Source organism: Lissotriton helveticus, chromosome 6, assembly GCF_964261635.1.
Source record: "Lissotriton helveticus chromosome 6, aLisHel1.1, whole genome shotgun sequence".
NCBI classification, from domain to species: Eukaryota; Metazoa; Chordata; class Amphibia; order Caudata; family Salamandridae; genus Lissotriton; species Lissotriton helveticus.
In genome coordinates, this window is record NC_136067.1 from 1,868,636,863 (window position 1) to 1,868,662,081 (window position 25,219).

Consider the following 25,219-nt stretch of genomic DNA (forward strand, 5'->3'; position numbering starts at 1 on the left):
TTAAAAGTAAAAATGTATCACTTTGAAAATCTTAATTCCCTTAAACTGCTTCATCAAGATCCATGTTTTGGTGTCTATCCAAAAATTTCATGTAGTTAATTTTATATCCTGGTACAATATTCCATTAACCTGCAGTTTGTCTTTAGGTAGACGGACTGTGATTATTTTTCAGAAGATTTTAAAAATGCTTAGAAAATTGTGTTAGAAACTTTGTTTCACTTTTTAATGTAATACGTGCTCATTGGAGAATGGATCGGTATGCAAATGAGATGATATAACAGTGCTTATACAGTGAACTAGGAATACATTTTATTACTACTATTATCGCTCAAAATAACTTCTTTGAGAGTGAATTATCGTTGGATTGATGTACTAACAAATCTCAAATTAAGTTTACTTTGGTTAGCTGGCAAATTAAACTATTTCCAAGTACATTATAATCCAGCGCTTATGGTCGGTAAGGCTGAATGTGTAAATGGACTTGCCCAATAGGCAGGTGATGATCAATTAGTAACACAATGTCTCACTTTTTTACCCTTTCTACTGTAGACTAAAACGTGGCTAGCAATAAAAACACTGCTCTGTATACCACATGTTGCATAAAAGCTATTATCTCCAGTATCCAGGTGAGCAATAATATCCATATAGCCCTACATCTTCAGCAGCAAATCTAGGGCTGCACTCTATAACTTCAAACACAGTAGTGCATTTACCTTTATAGAATAAGGATCCCAAAAATTCAAGGGTTATTCACAGTTAAAATAATGAATAGGTAAAACTAATGTCCATACGTGAGACGTTCAAATTCTCAATTTATCCTTAGTGGCGTAAATGTGAAGGAACCCTCTATGAATTGACCCAATTCTGATCTGTTAAGGGCCTTCACAATAGTTATGACATGATAGTGAGAACGTGCATTTATTAGTTGAGGTGGATGGCAGTCCACCACAAATAATAAAGTCACAAACTTGTAAGGTCCTGGCAAAAGTTTCAGTAATGTAAACCTGACCTACTGCACCCAGCAGAGAGGCTTAACTTAGAGAAAATATGTCAGGCATTTATAAATACCAAAACAGTTAAACTTTTGAAAACGGCATACAGTAAAAATCCTCCCCCAATTTACTGAAAAATTGTAATTTTAATAAACATAATCACATCAAATTGACAAACATCCAATATGGGGAACTAAAGATATGAATTTTTAAAAGTTAAGACAAAAAGTACCAAGAAAAAGTAACACACTAATCAATGGTCACTGTTCAAGGATGACCAGAACCCAGGCGAGGTTTTCAGGGAGATCACAATGGAGCATGCATCTGATGTGCCAGTCAAAGATTTTATCATTGGCCAAAGCCGCAGAACTGGAAGTTGAAATGCTCCAGCAGGGCAAGGTTATAGTCTGTGTCTGAGTAGGTCCTCTAGAAGATTGGTAGCCATTCAACCAGGTCCCACTGAAGCTGGTAGTTTTGGCTCACCAAGCTCAGAGCTGGAAAAATTCTAATTTTGCGCCCAAGGAACTTAATTTGTCGGCTGAATACTTTCGGCAACTTCGGCAAGCTCAGAATCCTCTTTTGGGCCAAGGCTGCTGGCTGTATCCAATGATGCGTTTCATGAGGTCAGATAGCTTCTCGCTGATGTCCCACTGAAATGGATGTACTACTGCAGAGAAACACCAAGAGTGAGATCAGCCCACAGTTTCACCTATACTGGATCAGCTCAGTGGTTGGTCTCAGTCCTCTGACACCTGGAAGTCTAAAATGTTTTCTAAGTCCCAACTTTTCAGAGACTGTAGGAGAAGTCCAGTTAGACACAGACAAGCGTCCCAGGAATGTACTTCGGGGTCAAGACTCTCACTCCAGAAGAGGCCACCAGCAGGGTCCAGTCCTGGTAAAGTTTAACTGGTCACGGGGACACTTAAGAGAAAAGACCTCTTGCAGGTTGTTTTGTCCCTGTAGTACACAAGAAGCCAGCCAAGTGGCCCTTGGAGTCCATTTCTTTGCCCTGGGTGCAAGTGGGAGCAAGTCCAACCCTCCAGGTCTCCTCACAGGTCTCAAACAGCAGGTGCAGTCCTTCTTTTGGGTTTTCACATGTCAGGAAAGTGTTCCGTAGAGGTTGCCTTGGGGTGGCACGTTTACAGTGGGCACTAGTTGGAGTATGAGATGACTCCTGAACACTCACGAACCTATGCAGTAAAGGTTTCCTGGGGCAACTCTACTCACTGTTTCAGCAGTTTCTGTTTTCCCTACTGCTAACAATCTTTGAGTGCACCATCCTTCCAAACCCCTAAATGGGCCAACCCTTTCTCCCTTGTACAGAGCCTGTGTGCCCACCTAGAATTGTGTGGCCCAGGAAATGATCTGTGGTTACTCAAAACTGATTCTGGGGTTAGCTCCTCTCCAAATGTGTTTGAAGCCAACCGGGCATGGGGAACAAAGGTTTTACTTCCCCAGGTCTCACCTTACATTTACTGGTGAAAGGGCAGGCTGCTTTACAAGTTAATGAAGTTCCTGGGTCCACCCTAACTGGCCTACCTTCAAGGGGAAGAAAAATAGATCCTCACACCTGGGCCATTGTTTCTACTTTGAGAGCACTTTTCACACCTTATTAATATCAAAGACTGTCTGGCAGCTACTGGAAAGCTAAAGCAAATTAATTCCATGATCTTCAGGCAGGCAAAAGTTAACTTTCTAAAAATTAACTTTCCTAAAATATTAATTAAAATATTAATTAAAAATCCCATGTCACCATTAAATTGGGATTGTAATAAATATTGAAAATAGTGGTTGAACTTTTTTCTAGCTGTCCCCAAACCTGAGATACTTTTCCTCAAACAGAACGTTCATAGTGGAAATAGTTTTTGAGGCCTTGTCACTGTAAGTACATCAAAACATTACATTTCTACATGTCCTACTTTTAAATATTATGTATTTTACCTTGTGGGCTACAAGCCCTACATATGGGTGACATTAATATTTAAAAGGGAGGTTTTCCCTGACAAAAAGGGTTATTTTGATGGGTCGAGCTTCAGGTTCAATCTGTTGTAGTTAGGTTACTAGTAGGGCTGAAGCCATGTTTTCCCTGTCACACTAGTGGATAGCACAAAAAGTGCTACATTCCACAGGTGACATTAACTTTCCATGCTACGGATGTAGTTTCTACACCATGTAATATAGCCTTACAGGAGACATACATATATGAATTAGGGATTTGCAATTGTTTTTACTTGTTTCAGTTAGACCCTTGTTTCAGTGTCTAAAAACCAGCATTAAAATTCTGCAAAAATTGGGGGGTGGCAATGCAAAAAGGGGCTTTTCTCACAGTGATCATACAGATGACTGAGTAGTTCCTAAATACTAAAACCATATGAGACTACAGCAGTTTAGTCACAACATTGAATTGCCTGCCTAGTAGGTTGTGAATCAGTATTGTTAGATGGAAGAGGAAGATTATGAGGGGAAAACTATTTATATACATATAAAAATAACAGAGACCACTTTTGGAATGTTCTTTATATGCTGAATAGTTTGTTTGGTATCTCTGCCCCTTATCTACTTCTATGTGTCCCCACACTGTAGGTAATGGCATATGTTTGGCATAATGAACCAATATTAGCTCACTTCGTGTTAGTTCTTGACCTGTCATTATTTGGCCACAATCATTTTTGGTCTAAATCTACTTATTATGTTTAACTCTGCGAGGTTGCCAGGCTGTCAGTGGACAACAAATTTATGAGTTTTTTACTACCAAGACATATGAAAGTATGAGCACATCTGGGCAACCTAGGGCACACCTTAGGGAGAGTTATATGTAATTAAAGGAAAGTCTTGGCAAGGACATTTTCTTTCCAAGTCGACATAGCAGTTTAAAACTTTGTTCAGGCTGCACTGGCAGGCCTGTGACATATTTCAAGGTGCTACTTAAGAGAGTGGCACAATAAGTGCTGCAGGCCCACTAGTAGCGTTCAATTTACAGACCCTGGGCGTAAGGTATACAACTCTACAAGAGACTTAAAAGTAAATTAAATATGCCAATTGGGTATAATCCATTTAGCAATATTTTAGGAAGTGAGCACTAGCACTTTAGCACAATGGTAAAATGCACAGAGTCCTAAGGTCCACAAAATGAATTTCAACATAATGGAGGAAGAGAAGCAAATGGTTTGGGGGAAGTGCACCCTGAGGCTGACAGGTCTAACAAAGTTCAATGATATTCTTTTCCAAAGTGTTCCTGAACTTCCACTCTATACTATCATTACTGGACAGGTTTCTTAATTTGCTATCATGCAAACCAGCCTTGCGCAATGGAAAATCACTGATCAGAGTGGGAACATTTATTAAGATTTAGAAATGTAATGCCTTTGGATCACCATAATTTTCAGTGTTTCTGACTTTTAGGTAATATTAGACGGGTGCTTGATTAATTGGGCTACTTTTCTAAGGCTACACATTTTATGTACGAAGATCCTGTTTCTAATGACCTCATTATATATTTTAAGGACATAATATGTTATTGGAGTCTTTAAATATACACTATTCTTCGTATCATATCACACATGTTTTTAACATAAAAGGTCATGGAAAAACAGTCAGCTGCATATAACTCAGACCCACTAATGACAGCTCATGTAACTATGTTTACGGTTTAGAGGGACCATTTACCAGCTGTACACTCTGCCGCCCAGCTCAGCTACAACTCCCCAGTCCACCCGTCATTCACCCGGCCCTTAAACTTGCCACTCTGAACTGTCGGTCACTCCCTATGCATGCGCTGCTCATTAACCACCTAATAGAAGATCATGAGCTTGACATGCTGTTTCTCTCTGAAACGTGGCTTATGGACCACTCGGACCCAGACGTTGTTACAGCCCTTCCCCCGGGCTTCCTTATTCAGTCCCAACCTCGTCCTTCTGGCAGAGGAGGAGGATTGGCCATCATCTACCGGGATTACCTCTCCTGTAGAACCAACGACGCTCATATCTTGGACTCTGAAAGCCTTTATTTTACTATCCAGTTAGCGCCGACTAGCTCATTGTCAGGCCTCCTAGTATATCGTCCCCCTGGCCATTATGGCCCATTTGCTAGCGCTCTCCTAGAATTCATAGCGTCTCAGGCCCACTCTACATCCAACTTCTCTATACTAGGAGACCTCAACATCCATTTCGATGACCCCCGTGACACAGGGGCAGTCGACTTGATCTCAGACCTGGCGGCCTACGGCTTACACCTTACCAACTCCAGAGCCACACACATTAAGGGGCATCTGCTGGACCCGGTATTTACCAACATCCCCACCCTTCAAGTCAAAGAGTCCCTCCCCCTCCCGTGGACGGACCACTTTTTGGTCCCTCTCCGTCTACCAGGAGCTTTCAAGAAACTCCACAAACCCACTTCCTATACCAGAGACAGGGCATGGTCCAGACTCTCCACAGAGGACTGGGCCAGAACCCTGAACTCTACGACCCGTACCTCTTCGGAAGATCCGGTCACCGCAGATAGGAAATTCAGGGAGTGGATCACCTTGTCCCTTGATTCCATCCTCCCTATAAAAACCCGTGAGGATAAAAACGGGAAATTAGGATCAGCCCCATGGTACACCCCGGAACTCCGAACTCTCCGCAAAGACTGCAAAAAAGCAGAGCGACTATGGAGGAAAGACTGGCTGCACGCCAGCAAGGAAGCCTATCGTAGGTTGGTGAGAACCTACAACTCCACTCTGAAGCTCACTAAAGCCTCACATTATGACACCAGAATAAAAAACTCCACCAACTCGGCGAGAGAATCCTTTCTCATCGCCAAAGAGCTCTTGAAAATACCAGAGCTCCCCTCCTCCAACATATCCCCTGCGGACAGAAGTGATGAACTGGCAACCTACTTCAACTCCAAAATCGCCCGTATCCTAGTCTCCCTCCCCCCTCCCTGCCTGCCGAGCCACATGGACAACGATGCATCCACCATCCTTTCAGGAAACAACATGCACCCTCAGTTGACCTCATTCAGGGCAGTATCGTTGGACGAAGTAGGCACAACCATGGCCAAAATGAAAAGCGGCTCCCCTCTGGATCCCGCCCCTATTAGATTCCTTAAAACAGTGGCCCCTGTCATCTTGCCCACTATTACGGAGCTGATAAACATCTCGCTCTCCCAAGGCTCTGTCCCCCCAAGCTGGAAGAGTGCAGTGGTCAAAGCACTTCTAAAGAAACCCCAACTGGACCCATCTGACATGGCGAACTACCGGCCAATTTCACTCCTCCCCTTCATCAGCAAAATGGCCGAGAAACTGGTCAATGGTCAACTGTCCCAGTTTCTTGAATCTCACAACCTTCTGCGTCAGTCCCAAACTGGGTTCCGTCCGGGCCACGGCACAGATACCGCCCTTCTTGCTGTCATCGAGGAGGCAAGGTGCATTTTGGATTCAGGAGGGTCAGTGGCAGTGATCCTCCTGGACCTCAGTGCAGCCTTTGACACGGTAAACCACCGTGTCCTACTCCATCGGTTGCCCGTGGCAGGACTCGCGGGTTCCGCGCTCACATGGATAGAATCCTTCCTTTCAGGGCGATCATTCCAGGTGTGGGACGGCAATTCCCACTCAGCCTCCCTCCCCCTCTCGAGCGGAGTCCCCCAGGGGTCCTCATTAAGCCCCACCTTGTTTAATGCATACATGGCCCCCCTTGAGGATGTCGTTGCCCCCTTCGGGATCAAGATAGTGAGTTATGCGGACGACACGCAATTGGTCGTCTCTCGCTCACATCTTGACCACCACCCAGACAATCTGCTGAACTGCCTCCAGGAAATTCACCACTGGATGTGCGAGTCATCACTCAAGTTAAACGGATCAAAGACAGAAGTCATGCTTATGGGCATGAAATGGATCACCATCCCCCATCGGTTTGGCCAGATGTCTTCGGGGAAGTGCCCACCCCGAAACAAGAAATTAAGACCTTGGGAGTCTGGCTGGAACCCGAGCTGTCTTTGAAAACCCAAGCAGCCAAAACAGCAGGCACCTGCTTTGGACTCATGCGCTCCTTCCGCAGGATCCTTCCTCTACTTCCGCCCCTATCTAGGAAACTCCTGGTCCAAGGTCTGATCCTTGCTCGGCTAGACTACAGCAACATGGTCTATCTTGGAGCCCCTGAAGCCACCATGGCAAAACTCCAGCGTACTCAAAACGCAGCTGCCCGGCTCCTTATGAATCTCCCTTCCAGAATCTCAGCCAGACCAGCGCTCAAGGCCCTCCACTGGCTTCCAATACACCAAAGGGTAGAATTTAAGGCCCTGTGCACCGCCCACAAACTCCTCAACGGTCTTGGCCCTGCTATCCTGAGAGACTTGGTCACCCCATACAAGGCCCCTAGGTCCTTGCGCTCGGACAATGAGCGTCTGGCCAATGTCCCCAGATTTAGGAAGGCACGCACCGGCGGCCGACGCTTTTCTGTAAAAGCGTCCTCAGGATGGAACGTGCTTCCTCGCCCCCTTCGGCTCGAACCCAGCTATCTCACTTTCCGTAAAAAATTGAAAACTCTGCTTTTCCCAAAATAGTGTCCCTCTCCCCCTCTGGTCTCTACAAGTGTTTCAGCGCGGGGATGCCTCCGGGTCACCAGGCGCTCTAGAAATCGCTAAATAAATAAATAAATAAATTGTTGAATATCAGGAGTGTCCTTGAACATAATTAATACTTGTGTGCTAAGTAATGTGAAGCAACTTGCAGAAATGTTTTTAGCACCCATTGTGCACACATTAACACAACCACACAGTTTTGCATGGGTAAAAAATAGTGATAAGTGCTCATGCAAATGCAGGCGTGCATGCTATTTTCTTTCCTCTCTTAATGGATGCAAGTGCTAACAAGTATTGTCAAAGCTAATAGGTCTCGCCTGTGAGACCTTCTGGCTTTGGCATTTTTTTAGACATGCTGTACAGCAGCATGGATGCTTTGCAGTGTGGCTAAAACAAATCTATCTAAAAAGCACTATCACACTGCCAGGGATTGTGCCTTTTTATTTGTCCCTTTGAGTATTGTTAAAAAATGCTTGCTTTTTAGTGGTTAACCCTTTCAGATTGTCCCTCCTTTTTGTGTTTGGTTTTTCTCCCACAGAGCACCACCCAGTTACTGGGAACATTACGCTTCTGCGTTTACATGTTCATTTGGGGACTATATTTTTCTTTGATTCATGCTGTTTGCCCATTTTTGGTGGTTCCACTGCTGCACCTGCCAATTAATCTCCCTGTCCCATTCAAATACTGAGATCAAATGACAGACACTGTTTCCAAAATTCCCTCTTTAGTTTTCTCTGACTTCAAAGTGTGAAGATTTCCCCAAACCCTTCCTGCTTTGCTGCTTGTTGTTTTAGTGAGCCTCGGTCACCGTAGCTTCAGCAGAACCAACCTTGTAGCACAGTTAATGGCAAGGCTTGGGCAACTCCCGTCACATTCTCTCTGACGCTTGTTTATATAATGTGAACTCGAGTGGCCCGAAGGTGTTGTAGCGCTTTCCATGAGTGACAGTTACATTGTGTCAGATTAATTTTTGGCTGCATTTTTATAAAGCGCAAACTCAACTGACCCAAAGGTATTGAAGCGCTTTATAAAAGCACCGGTTACATTACACAATGTCAGGTCTTTTTTTTGTTTTAAGTGCGCGTAGATTAAGTGATGCCAACGGTCGCCCCTGTTTATTCATTATTTCACCTCTAACTGACAAATGGGAGCAGCATTCATCACTCTCAGCTCCTCCCCTGCCGCTGCAAGCCCGCCCTGCTGCCTCGACTGGTCGTCCTCCTTTTCTCAGAGCTCTTATTTCAAAGCACATTCACAGTAGTTCCCCAGGGAATGCAAAACATTTTTTATTATATAATGTGAACTTGAGTGACCCGAAGGTGTTGTGAACTTGAGTGACCCATAGGTGTTGGAGCGCTTTACACAAGCGCTAGTTACATTACACAATGTCAGATTTATATTTGGGGGCATTTTTATAGAGCGCAAACTTGACTGACCCAAAGGTATTAAAGCGTTTTACAAAAGCGCCAGTTACATTACACAGGGTCAGGTTCACGTTTTTGTTTTTAGGTGCACGGAGATTAAGTGATGCATAATGCTGCCCCTGTTTATTCATTATTTCCCCTCGACCTGACAAATGGGAGCAGCATTCGTCTCTCCCGCCTGCTCCCATGTTACTGGATGCCCACCCCACTGCATCTTCCTGTCGTCATCCTCCTCTCAGAGCTCTAACTTGAAAGCATGTTCATGGCAGCTCCCCAGGGACTATGAGACATTTTTTTATATAATGTGAACTTGATCGACCTGAAGGCGTTGGAGTGCTTTACACGAGTGCTAGTTACATTACCCAAGGTCATATTAATTTGGGGAGCATTTGTATAGCGTGCGAACTTGACTGACCTAAAGGCATCGGAGTGCTTTCCAAAAGCGCCAGTTACATTATACCAGGTCCGTTAATTGTTTTTAGGGGCGCGGAGATTAAGTGATACCTGTTTCTTCATTATTTACCCTCTACCTGACAAATGGGAGCATTTTGTTGTTTTTGGAATATCCAGTGCTCCTGTACGCAGGGGACTGGGACAGAGCGCGGGGCCAGGGGCTTGCTGGTAAATTCATTGTGCAAGCAGTATTTTGAATGGAAAACTCTGAAGAAGGGCGCCTGGTGAATAGAGGCCTGGGGGAGGAGGGATGTGATATCTCCATCATTGGAATGTATTTCACAGCTTTTTTTCATATGCAATTCAATTCTCTAGAGATGCAGTCGCACACAGAATGTTATAGTGCTGTTGACATGCATCGACGTACTTGTCTTGCTGTCTGTGCATTAAAAAGCCTTGGAATGTGTCCATAAATGTTTCCTGATGCGAGCATGTATTCCTAAATCCCACTACATGACCCAGTGTGTAGTAATTATGTAGCTTTTCAATTACTGGTGGCACAGCACCCAGGATTATGTGTTGCATGGCTAAACACTTGTAGGTTCCAAAAGCTGAGACATATTGGCTATGCCATTGCTTGTTTGTTATTATTATTATTTGTTACCATGCTGCACAGCAGCCAAACTGCTATACAGCATAGCTACAAATCATTATGAAAGTCTGTAATGCCCATGCTGTACAGCATGTACAAAGCCAGGAGCCTCAAAGGCGAAACCTGTTGGCTTTGCCAATGCTTTGCAGGTCTCTGCACAACACCCCAGTGATTCTGATTAATCAGTTAATATCCCAATGCGTAAAAAAGAAGATAAGTATTAAATTTGGCAACAAATCCTATCACATAAACAAAGCAATGTCCATGTCTTAGTCAAAATACATTTGGAAAGAGATAACATCTGTTGTCACAATAAAATCAGATACCAAAAGTTGTCACAATTAACATCCATTTCAAAGGAGAAAAGCACTTCTTTGAAGAGTGTGTGGCATAGTACAACATAGCTAAAAATGGTAGGAGGTTCAACAAGGATACAGGGAGGAAGAAAAAATAAAAGTAGTACCTCAATGACAGCTCGATCAGCGGAAGGACCGCAATCAAGCTCAAACAATCAGTACTTGGTTCATGCTCCAGACGAAAGAAAAAGAAGTGAAGCCACCATGCACTGGCCAACCAGAAGGCAGCAAATAGGAGTGACAATTAGGCCAATGAATGCTAAGCAATGTGCAGGCTGCAAGCCTTTTTCTGTGTACAATATCTTTTTCTTGCAAGATAGCAAGCAAAGCATGCGCTTAGACGACGCCTAAAAACGGCTACATATAGTGACAGATTCCATTTTTGTTAGCATTTGTGGCCCTCTTTTTAAGACTGTTGTCCCAATATTTTTTTTCACTGCAGGCATATCTGCAATTACATTTGTCACTTGTGTTTCCTTTTCTGTCTTGCATGCTATTGCATTTTAGTACTCTTGCATTTTTATAGGGGGTTCATTTCTGTGTGAGTTGATCAGATGGCGCTGTTATAAAGAGGTGGTTTTATAATAACAAGTAGTAACATACTTTTCCTGGAATGGGTGTGTTTTACAGTGCAGAGGCCAGTTTTAGCGCATTGACCGTAAGGAGTGCTAATGTTCATATTAGGGAGGAGACATGGACGAAGGGCAAATTTCAAGTGCTGAAAGAAAGGTGCAAAAATTGCAAATAGAATAATCTGTTTTGAGGAAAGACATCAAGTTATGAACAACAAATATGGAACAAAAAGCCAATTGCCTTGACTTAAAAGAAATTTTGATGCAAACCGTATGAAAATATGGTTACTCATACTACATACCGCCATGTTCGTATCGACTGAATTCATATACCTTAGCATGTGTGTGTGTATCGCAGCCGTGGAAGTGAGTGTTGTGGAGCAATCTGCACCATGTTTGCTTTATTCATCGGTTGTATTCATATTTGGAGTTATTGTCACTGTGTTTCGTAATTGATCAAACACTATTTGCCTTGATCGTGCAAGTGGTTCCAGCAGCAGCACAAACGTAGCATTTCAAATATTTTGACATTATCTTATCAGTGCAAAAATCATTTTTTGTATTCAGCACGCACGTTATTTTTGGGGCTTTTCCTTAATCTGGCCAGAATGTTTTACACTTTTTGACCTCTCTATTCGGACTTTTCATGCTTTTTATGTCTGCCCTGCCCGCAAAGCTGCCTTCAAATTTCAAAATCTCTTACTGCGAATACCTTCAAATGTACACAGAGTGGGATTTGGCTTCACCCAGAGGAGATTATCTCTACACCACCAAGTACCATTGGCTGTTTGTTGAATCCTTCATCTCCTATGGAGTGCTTGCATTGAAACACCTCAGCGACTATTTTACATCTCAAAAACACCCCAAATCATTAGGTACTAGATTCTGTATCTCAGAAGTGAATTTCCCCCAAAAAGTAATCATTTTTAGGTCTCAGGTTCCAGGCAGCGTTCAGCTGTAGGCAAAATACTTTTTGACTGTACCCAAAAACATACAGTGGCGTTCAAGCATGTCCTCGGCTTACCATTGGCTGTCATTATTGTCACGCTCATTTGCGTGCTCCACATTCAATGGCTTGCTTTCCACTTGTGTCTTTCTCTACCCAGCAGTATAGCCTCTTCACCATCCTTTTGACTGGCTGACTAGTGTCCTTCCACTGCTCACATTTAGGTAACTACATTTTTTTTCTTTTTTGTTAAGCTATGAATGAGAGTTCACGCTTTCTTACTCTGTGTCATGTGACCCCGCTTTAAATATCTGCCCCTGACCTGAGCCTGGCATCTCCTATTTTTGTTCATTTCTGCTGCTCCCTCGTCCACACCGATCCCACTTTGCTTCCCCCCAACTGATGCCCATTCACTCCCCACTGTTTTTTTTAACGCACCTCCACCTCTGTTGGTGATTAACGTTTTTTTAAAACTTTAATTTTATTAGAGGGCCCGGCAGCTGTCATTTGAAGCCGGGTGCTCCATTACACGAACAGCGTTTTCACACCCATAAAATGTCAATTTCACTTCACCCATGTAAGTGGCGTCGGCCAGATGTTCTTTGAAGTGGTTGTTGCATGCATGTAACAATGTTATGTGGGTCATGGGTCACAAACCTAGTGCCTGGCCCCTTGCTGGTGTCCTGTCTGCATGAGTAGTTAGTTCAAAATACAAGTCATGACTGGTGGAAACATATATAGGTGGCTCGGTAAACATCCTTTACAACGCAACTTTTACCACGCAGTGCCTTTACGACGCAACTTTTACAACGCAAACCATTACAACACATTGCGCTGGGGGGCGCTCTAGGATAGGGAATAGGTTTAATGTACTATCCAACACCTTCCCTACTATCCACGGGGACCGGAGTTGGAATAGTAAATTAAACTATTCACTATCCAGCGCCCAAAAGCACTATGCGTTGTAAAGGTATTCGTTGTAAATACCGTGTTGTAAAGGCATGCGATGTAAAAGCATGCGTTGTAATGTCATACATCCAGGTGGCTCCAGCAAATGGCGCCACATAGCGGCAGCTGTGGTTACCTACTTCACATCATAGAATCGGCAAGGCAATCTTTCATAATATAGCATTAAGGTGGATAGTGCCTTATAAATGTAATGACTCATTAACTCATTCATTTATGAATACATCCATTCTCTAATGCATCTTGTTGTGGCAGCATGTGATCCTGAAATGTCTGAGCTCTGGGGCAGGTTTGCTCTAACTTTGTTAGTATCCTGCGCTGCAGGACAATCGCTTTCCTCCTTTTTTGTACGACCTTCTCCGGAGCCAAAATGGCATTTACAACAGTAACACCTGGCGCAAACAAGTGTTAAGGAAATGATAATTTTTTTCTTGGTTGTAAACGAAAAGTACTTATTTTATGCTACGTTATGTCACAGAGATGTGTCTAGTGTTGTATTGCCATTAATATGACTTTGTGGCTCTGTCTGAGTTCGAGTACCTTCACACCTTGTTCTTTCATGGTTGTGTCACAGACTTTTTTAAATTGGATCATCAGACGTGACTCGCTTTCATGTGTATGCTTAGTTGGTTGTGTCTTGGAATGGTTGGTGTTGTCACGTGTGTTGAGCGTTTCACCACTGAATGCCTTAAGGCAGCGAGTCTAAAATAAATTGGGGTAACTTTTCCTTCAGTCACCACTTGCCTTCGTGTTCGGGGGCTTTGGCGGGGGTCATTGACAGCATCGATGGCGCGTGGTCGAATTAAGCGGCAGTCATCGGTAAAACTGTACAAGCATTTGAGAGAGAGTCCTGTCCTGGCCCACAGAGCAGGGAACCCCCTTGTAAATGAATCCCTCGCACAAGCTGGAAGCGGTCTTATCCAGTTGGAGACTTTGAAACCATATCAGAATATTCTTGGGAATAAAATATAGAACTTGCCCAACGTGGTGTCCCACTCCCCGCTACATTTTTATTTCACTACACAGCCAACCTCAAAATGTTTTTTTAATTTTATTTTGACACTTGGTTGTAATTTTATGCGTGACTTTATTTGCCGGCCATCAACTTTAATTTGTCGAGGCTTAAAAGCATGCAGGACTTGCTCCCACCCCTCACTCCCCGTGCCAGGATCAGCGCGCCCTGAAACATACTTGGAACTCGTTCGGCGATCTATATTAATCGGCAGTCCCTCTAATCAAAAACACACGTGTTTACTCTGCTGGTGAAGTAATGATGCTAAATGATACCTTGAAATCTTGTGGCACGCGGCCGGCGTTTACACTGAATTTTCCCAGAATGCTTCGCGACGCATTGCCAGAGTTGCGCAAACCATATTTTATAACTAAATAAAGATTGTGTTATATATTTTTTTACAGATGTCATCCCGCCCATCTATTACAGTCCTTACTTCAGGATCGTTAAATTTGACGTCTCTGCGATGGAGAAAAATGTTTCCAACCTGGTGAAGGCGGAGTTTAGAGTGTTTCGGTTACAGAACCCAAAGGCCAGAGTGTCAGAGCAACGAATAGAGCTCTACCAGGTAAGACAGACCTTCCTTCTTACTGCAGTTGTTGTCAGCATGGCCTCTACACATGCCACTCACTCATTAAACATCGTGGGGCAGATTTACAAGCCCCTTGCGCCTCTTTTACGCCACTGTTGCGTCACTTTTGAGACGCAGTGGCAGCGTAAAGCCAGCGCCATGCTGCGGGGTATTTACAACGTGACGCATCTGTGAGATGCGTCACGTTGTAAAGCACTGCACCAGAAGTAGGCGTTCTGGTGTAGGGGGAGGAGGGGGTGGCGTTCCAGGGCAGGAACGCCTCCTAAAAATGGCTGAGTGAAATCTACAAGATTTCACTCAGTCGCTTTTAAGCCCATGCTGCGTCAAAACCCTGCGCCTGCTTGAAGCAGGTGTAAGGATTGACACAGCATTTTGAAGATAGGGCACCCCAGAGCCTTGCTGGAGCTGCGTCGCGCTTGCGACACAACTCCAGCAATGCGTCGCCTTTACGGCACAGATGCGTCACGCATCTGTCTGTTTTTTCCCCCTGGTGCGCCACATTGTAAATGCGGCGCATCCATAGTGGCGGAGCCGTGACGCACAATAACTGCCGCATCCCTGCTAATATGCAGGGATGCGCCAGTTATTGTAAATCTGCCCCCGTGAATTTTGTCAGGGCGTCAGTTATCAAGGGGCAAGGCATGTATTATCTCAATCATTCAAGCGAAATGTATTAATGTGTAATTAAATATACATTTCAAAAGTTGGAAAGATAAACCCACTAACTGTATCATTATTACATTTTTTAAAGAAACTCACAGCATAAAACCAGTGCTTAATTTGTAAAATAATAAGTGCCTGGGGCCTGCCCAGGAGGCCTCTGCAACTTGCACCACCCATTTCACCTGTCATCACTGCCAATGAGGGTACCAAAACAACTCTCTCGCCTGCAAGTGTGACAGTTCAGATTATTCGAGGTCCTCATAAGTAAACGAATAGCTGGGGAGGTAGGTATTAGTAATTTTTTATATACATTGTATTAATAAACAACCGTTGTTCTGCTCATCTCTAAATTAGATGAGCAGCGCCACCATGTGGCAGACTGTCATAGGTCTGCTGTTGACAATTAAGTGCTGGTGCCGAGCACCAGAAACCACCAGCTCAATTTAAGCACTGGATAAAACTCTACAGAAAAAGTAAAAAAAATATAAACCACATAGAATCAAACTCCGATTTGAACTAATAGGCTTCTGAACCTTTCATATAAAATGCTCCACAGCGCAGCACTCTGACGTTGTTGGTTTCACTCAACTCCCATCATTGCTCTTCTTCAACACGACTCTTCAGATCAGGAAAAAGTCAGGCCTTCTGCAACCTTTCATACTTGTGCCAAAATAAGACAAAATGAGTCACTGTCTCCTGGATGGTCCTATCACAACAGCTCTTGTGGAATTCATTTTCTGGACCATTTTCAACCTGTGCGCCTATCAGTGACCTCACAGAAGTACCACCTCATAGGAAGCGCCACCAGTCGAAATCTTGAGTATAGACTTCTCAATAATTGGTTTGAAATGTGAGTTAGATAATACTTAAATGAACCCCGCCATATCTAAACTCATTACTTCCAAATTTGAAACCATTTTGACCCCTTCAATAACTCACAATTTGCGATAATGCTCTGGTAAATTCCATAGTTCAGCCAAGATAGGTAACCCATTACTACCCAATGTGCTAGTAACGTGTGTGCTTCCATTGTCACATGTGATGCAAGTACGCACCTTGTTATCCATGCTTTTAAAACACTTCAATCTTTTACACATACATTTTTATATGGAGAAATAATAATATTGCATCTCTTGTTCTTTATGCTCCAACAATGTGCTAGCTGCTGTGCAAGGTAGAGGGCACATGTCTTTGATTATTCTATGGTGAATGTCTACCAGACCTCGGCTGGCTTCTCTTCCAGGACTTCCTTGGCTACAGCTCCCTGTAGTTTGACTGAGGCCCTCAAAGACTGATGTTTGATGCCATTGATCTGAAGCGTTCAAGCTGTCAGCTATGGGATTACTTCCTGGCATGGCGGAGAAGCATTTCGATGTTGCAGTAAGCCATTATAGAAAAGAGTTAGAACACTGACCTTTCTTTTAAAACTTGAGATCTCTCTGGGGTCAGATGGACTTCCAATCTGTTAAAGTGTGACTCTAAGTCTAAACTTACATTTGTAACTTCTCTATTATAATACATGGGAGCCTTGAATGACTGTATGAAAGCATGTCTCTAAATTCCTCATTACAGAGGAGTTGTGATATGCCTAGTCACATGTCATGATGAATTGATGTAGCAGCTCAAATGTAATGAGGTATTACAATTGAGTAGTGAGATAATGATGTTTCCTGCCAAAGCCAGCAGCCAGGGTGAAAGGCAAGCCATTGCAGATGCAGTTTACACAATCAAAACCATAAACAAGAACTTGCCTTTCCTTAGGTAAACATCCTTTACAACGCAACTTTTACCACGCAGTGCCTTTACGACGCAACTGTTACAACGCATGTCATTACAACGCATAGCGCTGGGGGGCGCTCTAGGATAGGGAATAGATTTAATATACTATCCAACACCTTCCCTACTATCCACGGGGACTGGAGTTGGAATAGTAAATTAAACTATTCACTATCCAGCACCCCTTAACGCTATGCGTTGTAACAGCATGCGTTGTAAAAACTGCGATGTAAAGGCATGCGTGGTAAAACCATGCGTTGTAATGTCGTACAACCCTTTCCTTATACTCATACTTTCTAAAATAAACAGCGATCAACAGAAAAGAGATATTTATGACAAAGTTTCAATACTTCACTGCCGGAAAGGTAGAATCTCTGCATGTATCATTACACTCTAAGCCACAGTCTTTTCTTAACTTATTAAAATCATTCTAATATTTTTTGCAACATATTACTAACTGCTTTTTGGTGTGTTTCATTTTACACTATAGATGCTAGTTTTAATCTTCATGTCTGCAAACACACTATGGGCCTGATTACGACTTTGGCTGTGTGACGCCGGGTCCACTGCCTTAGCTGTCTGTCAGACCGCCTGCCAGATTAGGAATTTCCTCCTGCCAGGCAGTCTTTTTTTTTTACATTCCCATGGTTATGCCCTGAAAATGGGCCCTGCAATGGGAACGCCAAAAACAGTTCCTGCACGGCATGGACTGTAAAGTCCATGCCATGCAGGAACTGGTGTGCATACACACAAAGGGGCACATTTTGTGGCCCTCTGTTTGCATCCTCAGGGTGTGAGAAACGAGGGGTCGCAATAGGGCCCCCTTTGTTTCCTCTTCACCACAGTTTTCATGGCGGTGGAAGCACCATGAAAGGTGGAAAGGAAACTTGTAATATGCTTGGCGGACCGAGGCTGTCCCGCCAAGCATTGCCAGGGAAATGCAGTTTCCTGGCGGCTGCAGTGAGGGAATGGTGGTCTGACCGTCCTTATTGCAATAGTCAAGTCAAGTTAGGAATTTATATAGCGCGCTACTCACCCAGAGGGTCTCAAGGCGCTTAAGGGAGATGGGTTCATTACTGATCGAACAGCCAGGTTTTGAGTTGTTTTCTGAAGGAGAGGTGGTTCTGTGTAAGACGGAGGTGGGTGGGGAGGGAGTTCCAGGTCTTGGCCGCCAAGTAGGAGAAGGATCTTCCTCCCATGGTGGCTCTTCGGATGCGTGGAATCGCGGCGAGGGCTTGGTCGGACAATCGCAATTGGCAGGAGGGAGTGTAAAAGGTCAGGCGGGTGTTGAGGTATTTAGGTCCTAGGTCGTGGAAGGCTTTGTGTGCGTGGGTGAGGAGGCGGAACGTGATTCTCTTGTTGACGGGGAGCCAGTGCAGATCTCTTAGGTGACCAGATATGTGGTTGTGGCGAGGTAAGTCTAGGATGAGTCGAGCGGAGGCGTTTTGAATGCGTTGAAGTCTTTTCTGCAGTTTGGTTGTTGTTCCGGCATAGAGGGTGTTTCCGTAGTCCAGACGGCTGGTGACGAGTGCTTGGGTGACCGTCTTCCTTGTTTCGGTGGGGATCCAGCGGAAGATCTTTCGGAGCATGCGTAGGATGTTAAAGCATGATGATGAGACGGCGTTGATTTGTCTGGTCATTGAGAGGGAGGAGTCAAGGATGAATCCCAAGTTGCGAGCATGGTCTGTTGGTTTGGGTGCATTGCCTAGGGCCGGGGGCCATCATGAGTCGTCCCAGTCAGAAGGGGATGATCCTAGGATGAGGACTTCCGTCTTGTCAGAGTTCAGTTTCAGGCGGCTGTTCTTCATCCACTCGGCTACGTCATTCATCCCTTCGTGTAGGTTGGTTTTGGCGGTGGTTGCGTCTTTGGTGAGGGAGAGGATCAGCTGGGTGTCATCTGCGTAGGAGATGATGTTGAGGTTGTGTTGGCGTGCTATGGATGCGAGGGGACTCATGTAGACGTTGAAGAGGGTGGGGCTGAGCGATGATCCTTGTGGGACGCCGCATAAGACTTCGGTGGCCTCTGATCTGAAAGGGGGGAGACGGACTCTCTGGGTTCTTCCGGCGAGGAATGAGATGATCCAATCTAGTGCTTTGTCTTGTATCCCGACATTCCTGAGGCGTTGTACAAGTGTGCGGTGGCAGACCGTGTCGAACGCTGCGGACAGGTCCAGGAGGATGAGGGCCACTGTTTCCCCGTTGTCGAGCAGTGTGCGGATGTCGTCTGTGGCTGCGATGAGGGCGGTCTCGGTGCTGTGATTGGCTCGGACGCCGGATTGTGAGGGGTCGAGGGAACCGTTGCACTCGAGGAAGGCGGTGAGCTGACTGTTGACGGTCTTCTCTATGACTTTGGCGGGGAACGGGAGGAGCGAGATGGGGCGGTAGTTCTTAAGTTCGGTCGGGTCAGCTGTGGGTTTCTTCAGGAGGGCGCTGAGTTCGGCATGTTTCCAGCTTTCCGGGAAGATAGCGGTGTTGAAGGAGCAGTTGATGATGTCCCGGAGTTGGGGTGCTAAGACGGAGTTGACCTTGTTGAAGATGTGATGGGGGCATGGGTCGGTTGGCGATCCGGAATGGATGGAGTTCATCAAGCGGATGGTGTCATCGGTGCTGATCGGGGTCCAGGCTCGAAGGGTGGTGGTGGGGGGGTTCGGTTCCGTGGAGAGGGGAGTGGGATGGTCGCCGAAGCTGTTGTGTATGTCTGCGATCTTGCTGTGGAAGAACGAGGCTAGAGAGTCGCAGGGGTCTTGAGAGGGAGTGATGTCGATGTTGCCGGCGCTAGGATTGGTGAGTTCTTTGATGATGCTGAAGAGTTCCTTGCTGTTGTGGGCGTTGTTGTCTAGTCGATCCTTGAATGTTGATTTCTTGGTGGTGCGGATCAGCTGGTGGTGTTTGCGGGTGGCGTTCTTGAGGGCGGTCATGTTGTCTATGGTTGGGTTTCTTCGCCAGGCTTTCTCGAGGGTGCGGGAGTTCTTTTTGGAGTTCTTGAGGTCGTCGTTGAACCAGGAGGCTTTCTTGCTTCCAGGCTTGTTGGGCTGGTTTTTCAAGGGTGCTAGTTCGTTAGCGCAGTGGGTGATCCACTGTGCAAGATTGATGGCTGCTTGGTTTGGGTCCTTTGATGTGGTGGGAGGGTTTTGGTTCAGAGATGTGGTGAGCTGATCGGTGGTAATTTTGTTCCAGCTTCTGCGGGGAACTTGTTGCGGTTGGTGGTGGTTCGTGGTCTTTCTGAAGCTGAAGTGGACACAGCTGTGGTCTGTCCAGTGGAGTCCCGTGACGTGATTGAGGGAGATGTGCTTGCTGGAGGAGAAGATTGGGTCGAGCGTGTGTCCGGCGTAGTGGGTGTTCACCAGCTGTTTGGGTCCGAGATTAGCGAGGTTATCCAGCAGGGTGGTGGTGTTGTTGTCGTTGTTATTCTCCAGATGGAAGTTGAGGTCCCCTAGGAGAATATAGTCATCGGAGGGGAGGGCGTGTGGGCTGACAAAGTCAGCGATGTCATCGCTGAATTGTACGCGGGGTCCTGGGGGTCTGTAAATGAGGGTGCCTCTGAGTGTGGTCTTGGGGTTCGTGTGTATCTGGAAGTGAAGGTGTTCGGCGGATTTGAGGGTGTCGTCGGAGCTGGTCGTGATGCGGATGGAGTTCTTGTGGACGATGGCGATGCCTCCTCCAATCTGGTTGATACGGTCCCTTCGGATGATCTTGTATCCGTCCGGGATGGTTATAGCGATGCCGGGCGCTGATGAGGCGTTCATCCAGGTTTCCGTGAGAAAGGCGACGTCCGGTGAAGTGGTGTCGAGTAGGTTCCAAAGTTCAATGGCGTGTCTGTGGACCCAGCGGGTGTTGAGCAGGAAGCACTCCAGGTGGTTGTTATTGGAGCTCAGTTTGGCGTTTGTGGTTGTAAAGTGGGTCTTGATGCAGCAGAACTTGCAGGATTGGCAGGTGAAGGGTCCATGGGTACGTCCTGGAGCGGCTCGGTAGCATTCGTGGTGGCGGCCGGTGTTGAGAGCAGTGAGGGTTGCAAAGTCGTAAGTTCGGCGAGAGGGATGGCCTTTGCGGGAACCAGGGGGTCTGGCGCTGGGCACAGTCCAGGCGCGGACGGGCGTAGACAGGCTTACCTTTGGCGCGCCTTCGGCGCGCTTAGGGCGCTTTCGCTGCGCGTGGACGCTGCACGTGAGAGTCTCTGTCATAAGTGGATAGTGGAGGGGGCGGAGCGAGGGAGGAGCAGCTGGGAGGCGGGAGCGGGGTGGCGAGTGGGGAGGGGATCGGTCGGCGATGCTGTAGGGAACGGGGGTGGGGCCGCGGGGGAGCAGCCGCAGGGAGCGGGGAGCGGGGAGCGGGGTGGAGAGATGGGCTGGGACAACAAAACGGCACCAAACAACAACAAGGCGAGATCGGGGGCACAGTTACTTAATTAAAGCAGGGTCACGATGCAGGTGATACAGTCTGGCACAGTTACTTAATTAAACCAGGGTCACGATGCAGGCGCTACAGTCTGGCACAAATACTTAAATTAAAGCAGGGTCACGATGCAGGCGCTACAGTCTGGCACAAATACTTAAATTAAAGCAGGGTCACGATGCAGGCGAGCTACCACACGGTGCAGGCAGTGTCAATACGATACCAGCACAGGATTCAGGCAGTGTCAGTCCGGTATCAGCGCAGGATGCAGGCAGGGTCAATACCAGGACGGTCTGGAGCGGGTGGAGCGACCGGTTCTGACCAGGTCAGGACGGTCACAGCTCTACACCCCTCGGGTCAATCCTTATGTTCCAGTGGGAGGGAGGAGCAGCTGGGAGGTGGGAGCGGGGTGGCGAGTGGGGAGGGGATCGGTCGGCGATGCTGTAGGGAACGGGGGTGGGGCCGCGGGGGAGCAGCGGCAGGGAGCGGGGAGCGGGGTGGAGAGACGGGCTGGGACAACAAAATGGCACCAAACAAAAACAAGGCGAGATCGGGGGCACAGTTACTTAATTAAAGCAGGGTCACGATGCAGGCGATACAGACTGGCACAGTTACTTAATTAAACCAGGGTCACGATGCAGGCGCTACAGTCTGGCACAAATACTTAAATTAAAGCAGGGTCACGATGCAGGCGCTACAGTCTGGCACAAATACTTAAATTAAAGCAGGGTCACGATGCAGGCGAGCTACCACACGGTGCAGGCAGTGTCAATACGATACCAGCACAGGATTCAGGCAGTGTCAGTCCGGTATCAGCGCAATAGGGCTGTCGGCAGACTGCCACCGTCGCGCCCCCACGAGTCTGGTGATCTGTGGACCACCAGACTCGTAATCACCCCCTGTGTCTTTCATTTGAAAGAACGAGGCACCAATGATTTAAGTAGTCTGTGGTGAGGGTGTGATCAAACAGTATAAGGAAGGAAATATCCTCTGCTGTATGTTAAAAAGTTATTGAAAGTCACCTCAGAGTTCCATGTCCGTATAAAGGGACTCAGCCTCATTGCTCTATATTGTCACAGAACTCCTCTGTGACTTGCAATATCCGTATGATGAATGGCAGAGGGTATTTTATCCTATATATTATAAAGTTGTTGTTAACTAATCAACAACCGTCATCTTTTTGGGTGTACGGACTTCACTTTTCCATTGTAAATACATTCTCAAAAGTATATTCTTGTGTATTGTGAAACAAGAAAAGCAAGAAAACTTGGATTCATATTTGATTCAAAACATTATTTCATTCCAGCGAAATTGTCGGAGCACCAGCAGTTTGAGATCTAGACTGTAGCATAATGTTGTTCAAGGGCCCTCGAAAGAAAAATATTGAATACATGCTTAGAAGATAGAGCCAGGCCTCTAGGATTGGTGCTGGATGAAACAATCCATGTCGTACCAGATATGGATTCACTACACTGATTTAAGGTAGAATAAAAGAAGAATTTGTCATTGTATACACCATCCAAGGAGCATTTTGTGATACATTTTTTGGTGTTTAATCTGACCTACAGCCAAATAGGCCTCACTAGAAACCTCAGAAATCAGCAGCTTCTAAATCAGGTGGTAGCGAGTCCATCAGAACACATGGTCCTTAAATCAGGAATGCACTTGGCCCACCGTTGAGGGCCCAGCAGAACCATCTAACCTTCAAAGAGGTTTTGTAGAGCTGCTCCAGCTAACCTTCAATCCAAATCATTCACAGAAGTATGTCCGACCTCCCCCTCCACTGTCCAACCGAGGGGACTCCTTTTAAGAATGCACTCTGGTTGCTTCCATCAATAACTTTGCAGCTGGCAACTGTATGTCAGTTTCATAAATATTTATGAACAATATCCCATGAGCCCAGTCTTATATCCACCTACCAAAGACTGGAAAAGTCCTCGGAAAAGGCTGTAGGTGAATTATCAGAGTTCCGATCTGAATTTGCAGCCATTCACAGTGGCCTAAAGTTACAACTTTCTTTATTTTCACAACACTCCCAGTGCCCCCTTGTGTCTCTTGGGAACACCCAAATTCCTGTATCCAATACTAACCACTGCTCAAAATGCCTCTGATTTGTGCCTAATTCCCAGGCATTAGTAACACATTGTGCTTGGAAAAATCAACACTTCCTGATTCTGAGATTTCCACTTTTGTGAATAGCAACCACAAATTCAGGGGCATATTTATGAGAGGGTTGCATCACGTTTTCACCACTCAACGTGTTATGTGTGTAACTCAAACCTCTAAGACAGATTTATGAAGCTGCGCAAAGCCACTTTGCGTGGCTGTGAGTGGTTTCATAAATCTGGAGTTTGCGCAACGCAGCGCAAATCACCACGTTGTGCTAGTTTGCCCTGGGTTGACGTTCCATGGGCATTGCGGTAGGTGTTCCCACACAACTCCCATGGATTTTGATGCATTTCTAGATTTGCAAGAACTTGTAAACCTGGGACTGCGCCAAAATGTTACACCATCCCAGGGGAGGCATAAGGAGGAGAAATTCCTTTATTTCTCCTCATTACTTCGTCTTTCTATGTGTGCTTCATTCTGCAGCATAGATAGATAGAGGAATATGCCTCCTAGTATTGTTTTTGTGCAGGAAGGGGCACTAGGCTGCCAAAAAGGCGCCAGAGCATGGGGAAGGACTGGAATGTGCCGTATTTCCTTAAATACAGTGCATTCATGCCCTTTCTCTATGGTGCAGCACTGCAAGATGGCTTGATGCGCTTTAGTTTCATAAATATGCCCCTCCATTTTTTTGTAAATGTAAGTATTGTTTAGGGACTCAAAAAGCTTGTGATTTAGCCCCCAAAAAGTCCATAAATTGTCTGATTACCAATTACCACCAAAATCAGGCTGCCTCCAATCCTGCAGTCAACACAGCGGGCAATCACAGAGCGGTGATAGTCATTCCATTGTTATGAGCTGTGCTGTGTACAGCCATGCACCAACCTATTTACTGTGTCAGTGCATGTAGACACCACCTTAATTTGCAGAAAAATGCCTTGGCTACTTCCCGCGCCTGAGCAGAGAACCAGGAGATCCCAACACTCAGAATGAGCAATGCGGCTCCTCTTCAATACCAAAATTGTGTGCATGCAAAACCCTGTGCATTTACCAAGATATGTGTCTGATTCCCACTATTGAAGCTAAGGGTGTGTGAAATTCGTGTAATTATTTTTGCATAATTATCAAAATCTTAGAAAAAGCACCAGAAATTATGCGAAAAGCAAATCTGGCATTCTGCCTATATTTTCCTGTGAAATGCATGGATGCAAGGCTGCATTTCGCGCCAGAAAAATAGTGCAAAAACACAAGTACCAAGAACAACAGTAGCTCGCGTTCTGTTCGTTCGTATTGTTCCACAGATATGATTTTTACCCTGCTTGAAACATTATATGCTAATAAGGTGGCCATAGGGCTCTCCCCCCATAGCCTGTTATGTACAGCTGAAATAACATTCCACATATGAATCTTAACGTGTTATCAATTCTATAAAGCTACTATTGCTGCTGAACAGGCCAGTTCATGAAATTCCATTTTCTTGAATTTTCTATCCTCAAGGTACATAGTTGGACGAGATGGGCGCCACCGTCCTTATCGCCTGCTGCATTCTGCTGAGAAAAGATCTTTTTTTCCACAGTTTACATCATTACTTTTACTTGAGAGTTATATTAACTTTCATTGACAGTCTGACGTGTGGCACGATGCCAGAAAGATTTGCTCTTGCAGGAAGCAACTGCCCTGTTGTAGACTTATGCATTTCTTAGCCATTTAGAGTAATTTGCCAGGAATTTGGAGTAATACTGCTTTAAACGCAGCTTCTCTGATATCAGTTGTAAGCAAAAACTACATATTTTTCTCAGAAGTATATTGATTGGTC

The 25,219-nt window shown here is 45.5% G+C and overlaps 1 protein-coding gene across 1 annotated transcript in view; it reads left to right on the forward strand.

Annotated features, from left to right (window-relative positions):
- The window catches only part of TGFB2 (transforming growth factor beta 2), a 404,063-nt gene that overhangs the window by 272,845 nt on the left and 105,999 nt on the right, over window positions 1-25,219 (forward strand). Inside the window, exon 2 of the mRNA XM_078649791.1 lies at window positions 14,279-14,442. Coding sequence (XP_078505917.1) covers window positions 14,279-14,442 — 164 coding nt within the window. The remainder of the gene's footprint in view (window positions 1-14,278; window positions 14,443-25,219) is intronic.